This window comes from Hippichthys cyanospilos, chromosome 13 (assembly GCF_059441005.1).
Source record: "Hippichthys cyanospilos isolate Australia breed blue-spotted pipefish chromosome 13, RoL_Hcya_1.0, whole genome shotgun sequence".
In the NCBI taxonomy this organism is placed as follows: Eukaryota; Metazoa; Chordata; class Actinopteri; order Syngnathiformes; family Syngnathidae; genus Hippichthys; species Hippichthys cyanospilos.
The window spans coordinates 14512533-14526002 of NC_142381.1; the positions used below are offsets into that span (position 1 = coordinate 14512533).

General features: G+C 38.2%; 2 protein-coding genes across 4 annotated transcripts in view; one reads left to right on the forward strand and one right to left on the reverse strand.

Annotated features, from left to right (window-relative positions):
* Positions 1–13452, reverse strand: part of LOC148413969 (hepatitis A virus cellular receptor 2-like) — a 42660-nt gene extending 29208 nt beyond the window's left edge. For both annotated transcript variants that reach the window (XM_088431652.1, XM_088431651.1), the window contains exon 1: positions 13362–13452. The gene's annotated coding sequence lies outside the window, so the exon portion shown is untranslated. The remainder of the gene's footprint in view (positions 1–13361) is intronic.
* LOC148413970 (alpha-1A adrenergic receptor-like) lies at positions 3138–12433 on the forward strand. Of its 2 annotated transcripts, XM_088431465.1 has the most exons (3): positions 3138–3300; positions 3545–4278; positions 11529–12433. In XM_088431465.1, the coding sequence occupies exons 1-3, from the start codon at positions 3188–3190 to the stop codon at positions 12080–12082; spliced, it is 1401 nt and encodes a 466-aa protein (XP_088287591.1). In that variant the 5' UTR covers positions 3138–3187; the 3' UTR covers positions 12083–12433. The 2 variants fall into 2 exon arrangements, with proteins under 2 accessions (XP_088287591.1, XP_088287590.1); XM_088431464.1 differs by having other exon boundaries at positions 3157–4278.
* Positions 13453–13470: the final 18 nt, after the last annotated feature.

Genomic DNA, 13470 nt, shown 5'->3' on the forward strand with positions numbered 1-13470 from the left:
ATTATCAAATTAATCGATCTATCTTTTTGCGAATTGATTAATCGCATAGGCTGACAACCAGTCCAGGGTGTCCCTCGCCGACTGGCTGTCAAGCCAGTGACTCCATATAAGACGCTACAGAAAATGATTGGAAAGATGGATTAATTGTAAAAGACTTAAAATGGTCCAAACATTCCGAATTTCAGTCACTCGAGAAGCAATGTTCTCATATTTCTTTGTTGTTTTACGTTGAATCAAAATAAAACATTTGCAAACACCTGCTATAACTTTTACCTAAAAAAAACAATAGTTTTGTCAATTTTTGGATGCAAACAATTCTTAAAAAGAGTTTTCACCTTGTTAATTTTTAAAAAATCCTAATCAAATGACTTTTTTAAAATCATTAGTTGCAGCCCTGAATCTGTTTTTAGGGCTCAAAAGTATTTGTACAACCGAGTTATTTGAGGTTAATTCGCTTGGTGGCCCCCTTTTAAATGTTACTGTAATACTGTTGTCAGAAATTCCGCTCATTCCCAGTTTAAACCCTCTCCAGTTGCAAATTTGCAACAATAATATGAGAGTCCCCTCAGTATTCCACATTAATATTGATTTTTTTTTTTTTAGAATTTTGAAGAAAACAAAAAAAGAAACTTACTTTGAGCCTGAAAGGGTTAAGGACTCATTAAATAAATTATTGTCGAAAAAAAAACTGTTATTTTGCAGGGTTTTGTTTCCATCCCTACTGAATAAAGGATAAAACACTTCTCTGTATTTTTTCTTTTACCTTTGTGACTGTTCCTCCACATGCCTTTCAAAGGTATCTCTCCCTCAAATGTAACAAAAAACATTTCTGACATAACAATGGGGCAACAAAGACTTTGATATGATTCCCCAACCTGAATGCAGACGTCACAAGTGTCCCTGTCCTCGCAAATTCTTAGAAACAATCAACTAATGGCCGTACCTCGCTGCACTGCTGAGAAGTCCACTCAGCAGCATTGTGTTGAGCTCATTGGGCACAAGCCAGGCCACGCCCACAAAATTCAACTAAAAACTTGTACCCTCTAACACTGCTACTTTGTCAAGACAACATATTGATCGTGCAGAAGTGATCATCTGAGATAAGGTCAGCCAAAAGCCATATAAGAGCTTTATTAAATGTAAGTGATGCATCATGGATATTATTGGTCCCAATTCCCCCTTTTGCCAGCATAAATACTAGTAATGAAAGAGCTCAAGTTGCATTTTGGTCCGAGGGGATGGCATCGTGTTGCCAGGTTACCATTTCCAATAGGTCATGTAAAGTAAGAACATGATAGCTACATAGAAGCCCATTATAAGGATTCAACATAGAAAAATTAGGCAAAGTGTCAACTATTTACAATAAAAACATCATTTTATCAATTATTTAAAGTAAAAATGCATACTCTCACTGAATCAGCTGTATTACATTAGCTGAGCATGTGGTTGAAAGGTCATGGTCTCACCTTTGACCATTCACAGCAAGAAAGTCATGTATCCATGAAGGACAAAGCCAAAAAGGGTCAATGGAGAGGTTCTGGAAAGGACTCAAATAAATGTTTGCTTTATATCATGGGGAGCCACTTAGAGCTAAAATAAAACTTCACTAATTCAAGTTTGAGAGTCACTTAAATGTGAGTGGTTCAAAAAATACATTTTCTCACATTCTAAGAAAAAACATGCAGAGAAAATAGCATGTTGCCCGATTTGAGTCATGTCACGTGGATTAAAAAAACAAACAAAAAACTATAAATTATTGTGTAAAAGAAAAAAAAGACGCATGATCACAATACCTTGAGCATCTGACAGTTCCTGACAAAGAAGAACATTGCCATGTTGGAACAATGTTTTAAGAATATAGATGTTTATATATGAAAAGCATAGATTTTTTTTGTCACTTGCCCCTTTTGTGTGCGTTATTCCATCTAAATATATACAAATTTAAATTCAACTCTGTCTTACAAAAAAATGCTAAAGGTCAGCCTCCAGAGGATCCCCTGAGATACAATTCAGTAAATCCAATTTTGCTACAGTATGCTATCTATGCCAGTGACATGTAGTGACAGTTAGAAATAGTAAATGTTTTTCTATTAGATGGCTTGGGCTGCCACGACTAGTCAACTAATCATGATAGTACGTAGTAGTTGAAAAAAAAATGTTTTTTTTTTCTTCTAATTTCTAGGGTTTTCTTTTTCCCCAGTTTAAGTGCATCCCACATTTTAATAGTGTACATTAATACACTACGCTACATTAGGGACTTTAATTGTGAATATAATTAGTAAAACAATCATATGGGATCAAAAGGAAATGATATTGATCATTTTTCTATTTGTTCATTAATTACCTATTTATTACAGAACACAAAGGAGGAACTCAAAATAAATACATTAATGTATTTATAAATATAAAAATACAATGAAACACAAATATTTGGTGGAAGAAAAATCCCCCATCAAAATATGTGGTTGAACAAGTACAACTTCTTTGCAAGGAGTACAATGAAGACCACAGAAAATTAAACAAAATAAAATGGTTTTTGTGTGTCTGAGCTTTAATTAAAGTACATTTAAAAAGTAACACTAGGCTGACTGTTTACATTACTACGCAGACCAAACCAGAATGTCTGGCAAGGCCCCCCCTTATGGCAACCCGCGCTCATTGTGAATTTCTTTGGGGTGATCGAATGATTTTACTTGTGTTGAGCAGCAACATGACAAAGCTAGATGTCAACGCTAACGTAAACGCTAGTGTAGTGTTCCTCTGTCTGTCACTTAAGTGGTTAGAAATGTATTTTGCATCAATGTGACAACTGGTCACTTACTTCTTAGTGGCAGTGTTCATCAGAGCATTGCTTGTAAAAATTAGAATTTTGTCTGTTATGGACAGCAGGCTAATGTGTTCTTTTCGTTTATTTTTAATGCTTCACAAAACCATATGGCGGCCTGGATTAAATCACCATTCAGCCCGCGGGCCATATGTTTGATGCTCTTTAATCTAAAGTGTTTGCAAGGGTTTCAAACAGGTACACGCAGTTTTGAATCCAACTCCCGTGCTTTTTGAATGAAGCCCCCTCCCACAATTGGGAGGGTCGTTGGGGGTGGGGGGTTTCTAAACACACTTCAAAGTCTCCTCGAACGCACTGTGAGCTGTGTGGGTTTCGTGCTGTGGAGATGTGTCGGGTGAGTGGATGACATGCTGGCTCTCCCCCACCTCACCCCCCTCTCACTTGTCCACGAAGCAGCAGGACTGCAGCAGAAGAGAAAGGACGCTTCACGCCAGCATTTCAACTATGCAAGTTGTGTGAGTTGCCGCGAGCCACGCCGGACATGTGAAGCCTGCTATGGAGGATCCGTTCGGTCAAAATGAGCGCGAGCACTGACAATGTTACCAATGTCTGGGGAAACGAGAGCTCGGGGGGCAACCGCACAGAGCCCGCCGAAGTGGAGCTCAGCCGGGCCATCCCGCTCGGCTTGGTGCTGGGGGCTTTCATCGTGTTCGCCATCGCGGGCAACATCCTCGTCATCCTCTCGGTGGTGTGCAACAGGCACCTGCGCACCCCGACCAACTACTTCATCATCAACTTGGCCATCGCCGACTTGCTGCTGGGCACCACGGTGCTGCCGGTGTCGGCCACCCTGGAGATCCTCGACTACTGGGTGTTCGGGAGGATCTTCTGTGACATCTGGGCGGCGGTGGACGTGCTTTGCTGCACCGCGTCCATCATGAGCCTGTGCGTCATTTCCATCGACCGGTACATCGGCGTGAGTCACCCGCTGCAGTACCCGGGCATCGTGACGGAAAAGCGGGCACTGCTGGCCATGCTCGGGGTGTGGGTGCTGTCCGTGGTCATCTCCATCGGACCCCTGCTCGGATGGAAGCAGCCCCCGTCGCCGGACGACACCGTGTGCCCCATCACCGAGGAGCCCTTTTACGCGCTCTTCTCCTCCCTCGGCTCTTTCTACATCCCCCTTGTCGTCATTCTGGCCATGTACTGCCGGGTGTATATCGTGGCCAAGCGGACCACCAAGAACCTGGAGGCCGGGGTCATGCGCGAGAGGATGAACTCCGGCGAGCTGACTCTGCGGATCCACAAGGGCTCGCAGGTGCACGACGAACCGGCGCCTTGCGGAGGCAAGGGCCGCGGACACCAGGCCAGAAGCTCCTTGACAGTCAAACTGCTCAAGTTCTCCCGGGAGAAGAAAGCGGCCAAGACTTTGGGAGTTGTGGTGGGAATGTTTACACTTTGTTGGCTGCCCTTCTTCCTCGCCTTGCCCATAGGTAAGTAAGTCCTCGTTGACGAACTTGTTTTCTTGCTCCTTTTCTGCACGATTTACGCTGACTATGACATATAGTAAATGAAAATATGACCTGATTTTGTTGTCTTCCATACGTTTCATTTATTTACAAGTGTGGCACAATTTGCCTGACACTCACTCAGAGATTTCTTTTGTGAGTTTTTGTGTAGTAGTTTATTGTGTGTGTGTGTGCGCGTGTGTGTGTGTGTGTGGTGTGTGTGCGTGCGCGCGTGTGTGTGAGCGAGAGACAGAGAAAGAGAAAGGGAGGGAGAGAGAGCGAGAGAGAGAAAGATAGTGAGAGAATGGGGCATTTTTGATGAGTTTTTTTAAAGTGTTGAAGAGATTTTTGAGTGGGTATGAGATTTAGCATCTACTCATTTTTTTAATTAATTGGAACATTTCATGTGCAGCAGTTAATGGCAATGGTACTCAAATGGGGTATAAATACCATCGGGGATACGTGAAGACACTTCAGGGGTTACATGATCATCTAATTTAACGCTGTGAATGAGACTGTACTGATTGCTTTTCAAATTAATAGCAAATTAATTGGAACATGAAGCAAATTATTGTTATATAGTGACTGTTATATTTCTTTGCAAAATGTTATATGCCATTATTTTGTAAAGTTATAAAACAGCTGTGCATCGTCCTTAGTGACATAATACTAGTTTCTAGTTTCACATTACTTCATGCTTTGTTCTCTCTCTCTTTCATTCTCTCTCTCTCTTTCATTCCCTCTCTCTCTCTCATTCTCTCTCTCTCTCTCTCTCTACATACATATATGTAAACCATATTTCTATATTTAGTATATATATATATATATATATATATATATATATATATATATATATGTGCATATTAAATATATACACATATATATACATTTACATGCATACATACATATACACATACATACATACATACATACATACATACATACATACATATACACATACATACATACATACATACATACATACATACATACATACATACATACATTAGAATTACAGTATTTTCCAAGTTTCTGAGTAAATCAGCACATGCAAAAAAAAAAAAACAACACTTAGATAGTGCATCTTGTGGAATCCTACTAACCTAAAGGCTTTTCTTTTATGTGAATATTGTTTTGTTCAATGCAGCCATAGTGCCACAAGGTCCTCCATTGCCATGTTTCCCAATCAGGGGTGCATGATCACATTATAGAGAAAAAGTAGAAATTCAATAAAGGTTGTATAACTGAATAAAATAAAACTGCATACCATGGCGGTAAACATTATTCTTTTTCAGTGTTTTAACATGTTTAAAGGGGACTAATTTAAAAGCGGTTAATATTTTTGAGGTAAACGTTATAAAAAAAAAATAATGTAACGCAAATGCATGTTTATTCTTAACTTTGATTTATTCTTACCATCCAATAGAATGCATATTTTACAGCAAATATGGTCATGCTGTACCTCTGTAAACTGGGCCCAAATCCTGTGAAGTGCAACAAAGAAATTTGGTAGCACCAGTGCCATCAAAGCAAATATTAGTGTAGAGTGTAAGTATGCATATCCAAATGGGCTATAAGATCAGGTCATTGGCCTACATAGTCCTGTGATAGGGTGGTCAACATGTACTTTAACTACAAACAATATATAATACTGTGTGGTCATTTAAGGACAGCGAAGCAAACACGAGTATTTTTAAAGTGTGTCCCACAGGAGGAATTACTTAGCCTCTATTCACTGTCTGAAACCAAAAGCACAAAACAAATACTTAAGAGGTGATTTAAAGATGGAAGAGACTTCACAGAGCACACAGTCAGGGGCCAAGAGGGGTATGTTTATGTAACACTGACCGACCAACTGCCAAAAAAACGTCTGAGGGCATTTCTCAGCAACATCCCTGGTGGCCTGTATTGATTCAGTGCGACAAGGCATCAAGCGGCTTGACATTGCGACCGCTTTTAACTCGCATGAAACAAAGGCTTTGCAACATCTTTTCGCGCCTTATTCCGATGAGCTAGAAATGTTCCTTTTTAAATGAAATAATGAAAAAATGGGTCGGATGTTATTCATTACAGAATTTGAGGAAAATTGGAATATAATCATGACTGCGATCTTGCTTACAAAGAGTTTATGAGAAATTCTCTGTTGCATGTTGGCACCTGCGTCCTGGTCAGATTGGACAACATTTCACAATTTCATTGTGATCTTGTGGCACTTGTGTGATTGTGTTAATATGCTACAGACAACTCTGTATTTGTTGTCGGACTTTGAAGACCATGAAAAAATGATATGCAATTATTGCAAAAAAACTGTTTTTAATAAGCGGTTTAATGCATTTGACATGTCTGTCAATATAAGTTTTAAAAAGTTTCAATCACAGGTTGTCCCTTATCAAATTTTGAATAAGTGCAATTTCTGTCTGCCTGTAATCTGGAGCAATATTTGGTATACAAAATACAAGTAGTATTCTAAACAGAGAAGTTTCTTGCGATGCAACAATTGATCAATTAATCAACAACAAATCAATTATCAAATTAATCAACAACTATAATGGATTCATTGTTTTAATGCGATCTTAAATGAAATTTATCTAAATGTGTGCTTTATATATATATATATATATATATATATATATATATATATATATATATATATATATATATATATATATATATATATATATTTATGTATATTAGGAACCATATCAGTGGCTAAATCATAATGAATTCATGTTTATTTTCTGCATTGTCAGTTTGGCAATGTCTTATTGAAAAAAATATACATGGAATTTAAAACATGCTTTTCATCAGATTGAAAACATAACCGATTAATCTATTACTGAAATAGGCTTTAGTTGCAGCCAACTACTTTCTTTTCACAGTCAATATTTTCAATGACAGATTATACGATGACACTAACAGCATAGCCAACTGATTGCAAATTGTTGGCATACTCAAAACTTTTTTTTTTTAATCACATGTGATTAATGCAACTAAATGATTGAACACAAAGTCTTGAAAAGCTAAATTTCATGTCCTCAACAGGGGCGTTCCATATTGCTTTTTGCAAACCGATACACTTACAAAAGGGGTGTCCAAACGTTTTGCAAAGGGGGCCAGATTTGGTGTGTTAAAAATGTAGGGGCCAACCTTGGCGGGCGTTCTTCACATATAACAGAAATTAATTTAAATACATTTCAGCGAGCCTTTCTGTGTTTCACATTTGCTTTTTTATTTTAATTTCAGCTATCTTAAGCATGTGTTTTGGTTCACTTGAAACGTGCGTATCAAAATTTAATTGACATTAAATATTGAAATTGAATATTCACTTAACTTCACTTTTTTTAACACTTTAATTAACTTTTTTGTAACAGTTGAAGTAATTGTACTCTTGGGTGCAAATTACATTTCAAACATAAAAAAATATCTCACAATGGCAGTTTAATATTTATAAAAATTTAACAGATTAACAGAGAAATGAACAAGTACAGTAATAGTCGTATCAACAAGTGCAGGGCTCATTTAAAATATGACATTAGTAACTATAAATGTTTTTTGGATTTTTGAATGGTTATTATTCTGGAGTGAAAAGTTAAAAAAAAAAAATGTTTTCAGACTTATCGTAAATGAAAAATGACTTGTCCGCATGAGTGTGATGAGTGAAACTGAGATCTGGAGTGCAGGAGAAAGGCCAGGTGTGGCAGTAGTATGGAAGCGCAAGATGTCTTGTAAGTGAGAGCACGATAGCCGTATCCTCACACGGCTCTTATTTAGGTTAATAACCGAGAACGTCTTTTCACACAAATACTTCGACCCGAACAAGCTTGGCATTTTCTTACCAAATGCTCGAATCTCTCAGAACTTGTCCTTACCCAGCTGTCGGGAAAAGTTGTAAAATATTTCTTCTGTGAGATTAAACTAGATGTTTCAGTTTCTCTGTGATCTTCCCATATACGTCAACATGTTTTGTTTGGTAATGTCGCATCACATTTAACTATTTAAAAACAGCCGCTGTCTCTTTACAAATGAAGCAGACAAAGTTGTTCGGTATTTCAGTGAAGGAATAGTCCAATTTCCACTCATCCTTGAACCGTCGGCCCTCACAGTCAACTTTTGTTGATTGTCGCCATTTTAGAAAGTTAGGTGCTCACCCAGTCATTTTCTCATATACTAATTTGCTGTTCCTAATTGAGCCTATAGATGGCAGCATTTAGCACACGCAAGTAACAGTGCTGCTGCCCAATGTATTCATTCTCCATGCGTCCCAGACGTTATTGATTTTATGATGGAGGCTGCGGGCCGGATGGAAATTGACCACGGGCCGCATTTGGCCCCCGGGCCGGACTTTGGACACGCCTGACTTACAAGCACTCCAATCGTCACCAATACCAATAGTGAGTACAAATACACAAACGTCCCCACACAAAATGGCATAATTTTACAAAAAAAAAAAAGTTCCAATGTAATATTTGTTCTTAATATTTCATGAAATTAATGGCATTTTTCTATTATTTATATTTTTAATTCTTCATGTGTGAGTATAAAATGGCTCCAAAAGATTGTCATCATGAGTACACATACCTTGAAATGAGGCCAGGTATTGGTTCCATACCGATACTTGGTATCGATACCCTATTATCATAATGACAATTCGGAAATTTGCTCTTGCGCTCACTACACATGAATCAATTCATCATCATGTTAGGCCAACAAATGAAACCAGCGTCAACTTCCTGTCCAATTCCACTCCATCCCGAAAAAAACTAAAATAAATAAATAACTTAACCATGGTACACAGAAAGAAGATTTCTACATTTACTTTTAATGAGCTGTTTAGTTCTCATTAGCGGGAAAAGAATCGTTCGCCCTCGAGGGATAGATAGAGATAGATAGATAGATAGATAGATACTTTATTCATCCCCGTAGGGAAATTCACATTTCCAGCAGTATCCTCAAGTCGAGATATACACGTGTTATTTGACGGCACAGCATCCCCGCAGCTCTTTAACACCCCAAACAGGCACTAATGTTGTGTGAAAAGCTTGCATTTAATGATGCAAGCAACGCGCCTCCGTATGTAACAGAAACAGTTGAACGTGTGAATTAATTGTATTTGCCAACGCCGTTTTGCAAGAAATATTCTTTTCCACGCGTGTTTATTTCTGTGTGCTCCAAAGGTAATAAAAAGATTTTAGGGAAGGAGGAAACCTGTTTGAAAGTCGAAGCAACGGAGAGTAAAATTGGCCACGGGTCATAGGGCTGCACGCTTGGTAGGACAGGTTAGTGGGATGTTAAAACCAATTTTCCATAAATGTCATCATGTGGTGGTTTATTGGAGAGCAGACTGGAAGAGCAAAAATAGTTCTGTCGTTTTAGATTAAGATAGATGATTTGTAATTAGGGCACTGTTATGAAACCTGGCGGCCAAATTTTTTTCAAGGCAATTTTGTATGGACACTCTATATAAATGTACATTTCTTCAATTTTTTTTTCTCTTGTCACAGCTGTATCTTTCTTTTAATTTTGCATTGTTTATTAGTTGTGTAGAATGTTGTTTATATGATCGTGTGGCTGTATCATCACATGTAGAAAAAGTGTACACAAGAATTTCTTATGTTTACATGAATCATTATTTGGGTCAAATAGTTCGGTTTCAGAATAAAATAGCGAAAAGAAAGGAAGTTGTCAAAAGAAAAAAAATTACAGTATGCAACAAGCTCAATAGTTAAGAAATAATGTAATAATAAAAATAATTGTATTAGGGCTGAAACTAATGATTATTCTAATAATAAATAAAAGCTAAGATTATTTTTCTACTGCTCAATGAATCATTTTTTTAAATGTTTTAATTTGCAATGTTTTAATATTTCCAGTGAGTGTGGGTCTTTTGAAATGTGCCCGATGCATCTGACATTTTGGTGGCAGAAAGTCGTTCAAACTTAAGGGAACGCCTTGTGGAGGTGTGAGGACAAAGAAACACGCCAAGGTATAAATTGCTATTATGTTGGAGACAATACTAAAGGTAGAGTTTGGCTGGCATTAGCAATATTTCTACTGAGGCTAAGCTTTTATTTCTATTTGATTGCAAAATTGTATTAAGTTACCAAGACAGCTGTTTTATGAAGTTTGTAGCGGCTTAAATGAAAGAGCCCATTACACATTGGGTCAGAGCCAGACATTTTCATTTACTTCTCAGCAACTCTAACACACACTTTGGCAGAGGTCCTAATAATTGAAGTCATTTAAATGCACAGCATCATGAAGCCAGAAAAACGCCATTAGGTTTTGTCATTGGAATTAGTATCTGGCAGACTACAATTTTGCACTACCAACATTTGTTTCAATGTCAATACAAATCTTTTGACAATGCGACTTTCTATTTTCAATGCTTAAATTTGTCAGGCCATGTACATAATTAGGATTAAAAAAAAAACTATAGCACAGGATGGAAGAAAAAAATGTCACAAAAAGAACATACAGTGAACCCATGCTACTTCCAAAAAGCAATTTACTTTTTTGTCATTTGCCTTCACGGTTATCAAAAGACTGCAGTGTGCAAGTTTTACTGTACTCTATTATACTGCTACACATATTATTTGTACCTTCTGATGTGTTCTACCTGTCACCACACATCTCCGTCATAGATAAGGATTCATTTGTTGTAAATTGAATGAACATATCCTGTGGCACACTTGATAACCTCTCACATGGCATTGTTGTTGAAAATCACAACCCATGCTGACTGTGGTCGAGACAGGAAGCAAAATTGAGCCCTTGATTGTTATGAACGCGTTACTGCGCTTTCTGTGTCAACGCTGCCATCTAGCGGCTAGACAGGAGTTGCAACAGCTTCACACACGGATCACAAAGGAGACAAAATTTAAAGGAATACCAATATTACCTAATCATCTTCAGCAATAAAAAGATAACATTTGATCTATAATTAATTTGACGACTTAATAGTTTCTCCTGTGAAATAAATACATTTAAAAACACAAAGTTACTTGCTGTCGACTAAAAAGGACATCACATGTCCTCAAGGCTAGGGTAACAACCTGAGTGTTTGGGAAATTACGGTATTACAGGCTTAGACTGCTTCAAACTCCACGTTAGGCCTGAGCGTGGGAGTGTTAGGAAGGCATTGCAAAAGTGAAGCATGAAGAAACACTGCACACTGGTCTGGAATCACTGATCTACTGCATTAAATGAAATGTTTTGCTTACTGTTTTATTGCGCAGGTTCTTTCAACGTGAACCTGCGCCCACCTGACCTCCTCTTCAAGGTCATCTTCTGGTTGGGCTATTTCAACAGCTGCCTGAATCCGATCATATACCCTTGCTATAACCGCGAGTTTAAACTGGCCTTCATTCGCATCCTGAGGTGTCAGTGTCATCAACGCAAACGCCCCAGGTGGAGTTCGTATAATTACCGTTCCTCCACGTTCAGCTCGTCCGGACATTCACGCAAAGGTTCCAATGACCACACTCCTGGCTGCTTGAACGGCAGTCAGCGTACTCTGCCGTCCTCGGCCAGCCCGAGCCCCAGCTACCTCTGCAAGGGTCTACCACCGTGCCCTGAGGGAGAAGCATTGTACACCTGGACTTCAACTCCCTCTCCTTCTCCCAACATACTTCCTGGCAGCCTCACAGATGGCCAACAGGGATGTCTCTTCTCAACTGGTAAAGAAGGGGAAGCAAGGGATGAGCTGGCTACTGGAGTTTTTTCTTTCTCCTTTAGTAAGGAAAAAGACAAGGTCGGAAAGGACCGTACAGGTCCATCTTACAATGTGTGACCGCATCCACGGTAGATGAGGACTATCTGTGTTCGAATAAATAATGGTTCTCCGTGGTCAACACAAGATGATAGCTGCTGGAATTTGTTTATATCTGGGGGCATTGACTCAAAAGGAGGATGCTTGGGAAAGTTCAAATATAATTTGTGCTTAAATCAGCATCTGTTGAGTAAAGCCTGAATGTGACATGACTGATACCGTAAAATGTGGAAAACTATTCATTTCAGTCTTTTGTTTTGTTAATGTAATGTTGTGAAATTGAAATATAACATGGTTTGTGCAACTGTGTACTGGCTTACTTATTTGGAAAATTGAGTTTCAAAATAAAGTCATGATGGTATAATAGTGTGACATTACTACTCAATTTTTCCCTCATTTATCATAGGGGAGAGGTGTCCAAACTGGCCCGCACTGTTTAAGACCCACCATCCAAATTTTGGTGGCCCACAGCATGTGTGAAAAATACAGTATGACATGGCCGACAATTCTATTTAAAGTAGTAATATTTTTTTGAGGCAGGCAGCATTAGAAGTGTGAAAAAAGTTACAATTTTGCTCAACATCCTTAAGAAAAAGCCTTGGCGTTGCAATTTTTTCTACTTTATACAATGTTCTCATTTGACTGATTTTTACTGTTTAATATAATAAACAGTTCTCTCCGGGCACTCCGGTTTCCTCCCACACTCCAAAAAACATGCAGGGAAAAAAGTTTGGACACCCCTGTCATAGGGGTTACCTTCCCAAAAGTAAAATAAATCTGCAAAGTAGAGATTGTACTTTTGGTTTTGTTTTTTTACTTTTGTTGATTTCTTTTTAGTGTTTTTTTTGTGTGAAAATGTTAACACATAAAATCAAATCCATATTTTTCATGTGGTACAAGCTAGGATGGAAAATATCAGAAAAATAGTAAGGTAAACATGCAATCGATATCGTTATGAATGTAAATCCACATAGTAGAGTTATATAATAAATAGCAAAAAAAAAATAAGAGAGTCAAAAATTCCGATGTAAACCTGCAATACAAATGCTAATAGCCATCAATTAAAAACCGTGTTAGAGTGAAGCCGCAATAACTGAACCACATTGTGGGGTTGGAGGGGGGTCACTATATGACCATGCCCTTTTGAGTCGCATGCCGACAGAAACGCCATTTTAGAAGGGGCAATCATAGAGAATAGGTCAGTCAAAAACAAATGAACAAAAAATAATTTAGTCATAATGGTAAATGGGATTCATTTTATCCATGGAAAAGTTTTTATTCATAATTAAAAATAACTTACCTTAACCCCCAGGATCCTTCGTACAACTATGAGGATGGGTTTTCGCTTTGGGTAGTTTTAAATCCATCCGTGTCGTGTCTGTCGTGGCGTAAAGTTCCCCTAAATGTTT

Excerpts from the sequence above, each read along its gene's own strand:
- LOC148413970 (XM_088431464.1), top strand. The coding sequence starts at position 3,363 with ATGAGCGCGAGCACTGACAATGTTACCAATGTCTGGGGAAACGAGAGC. Across the intron at positions 4,279-11,528 it reads CTTCCTCGCCTTGCCCATAG|GTTCTTTCAACGTGAACCTG; the intron begins GTAAGTAAGTCC and ends TTTATTGCGCAG.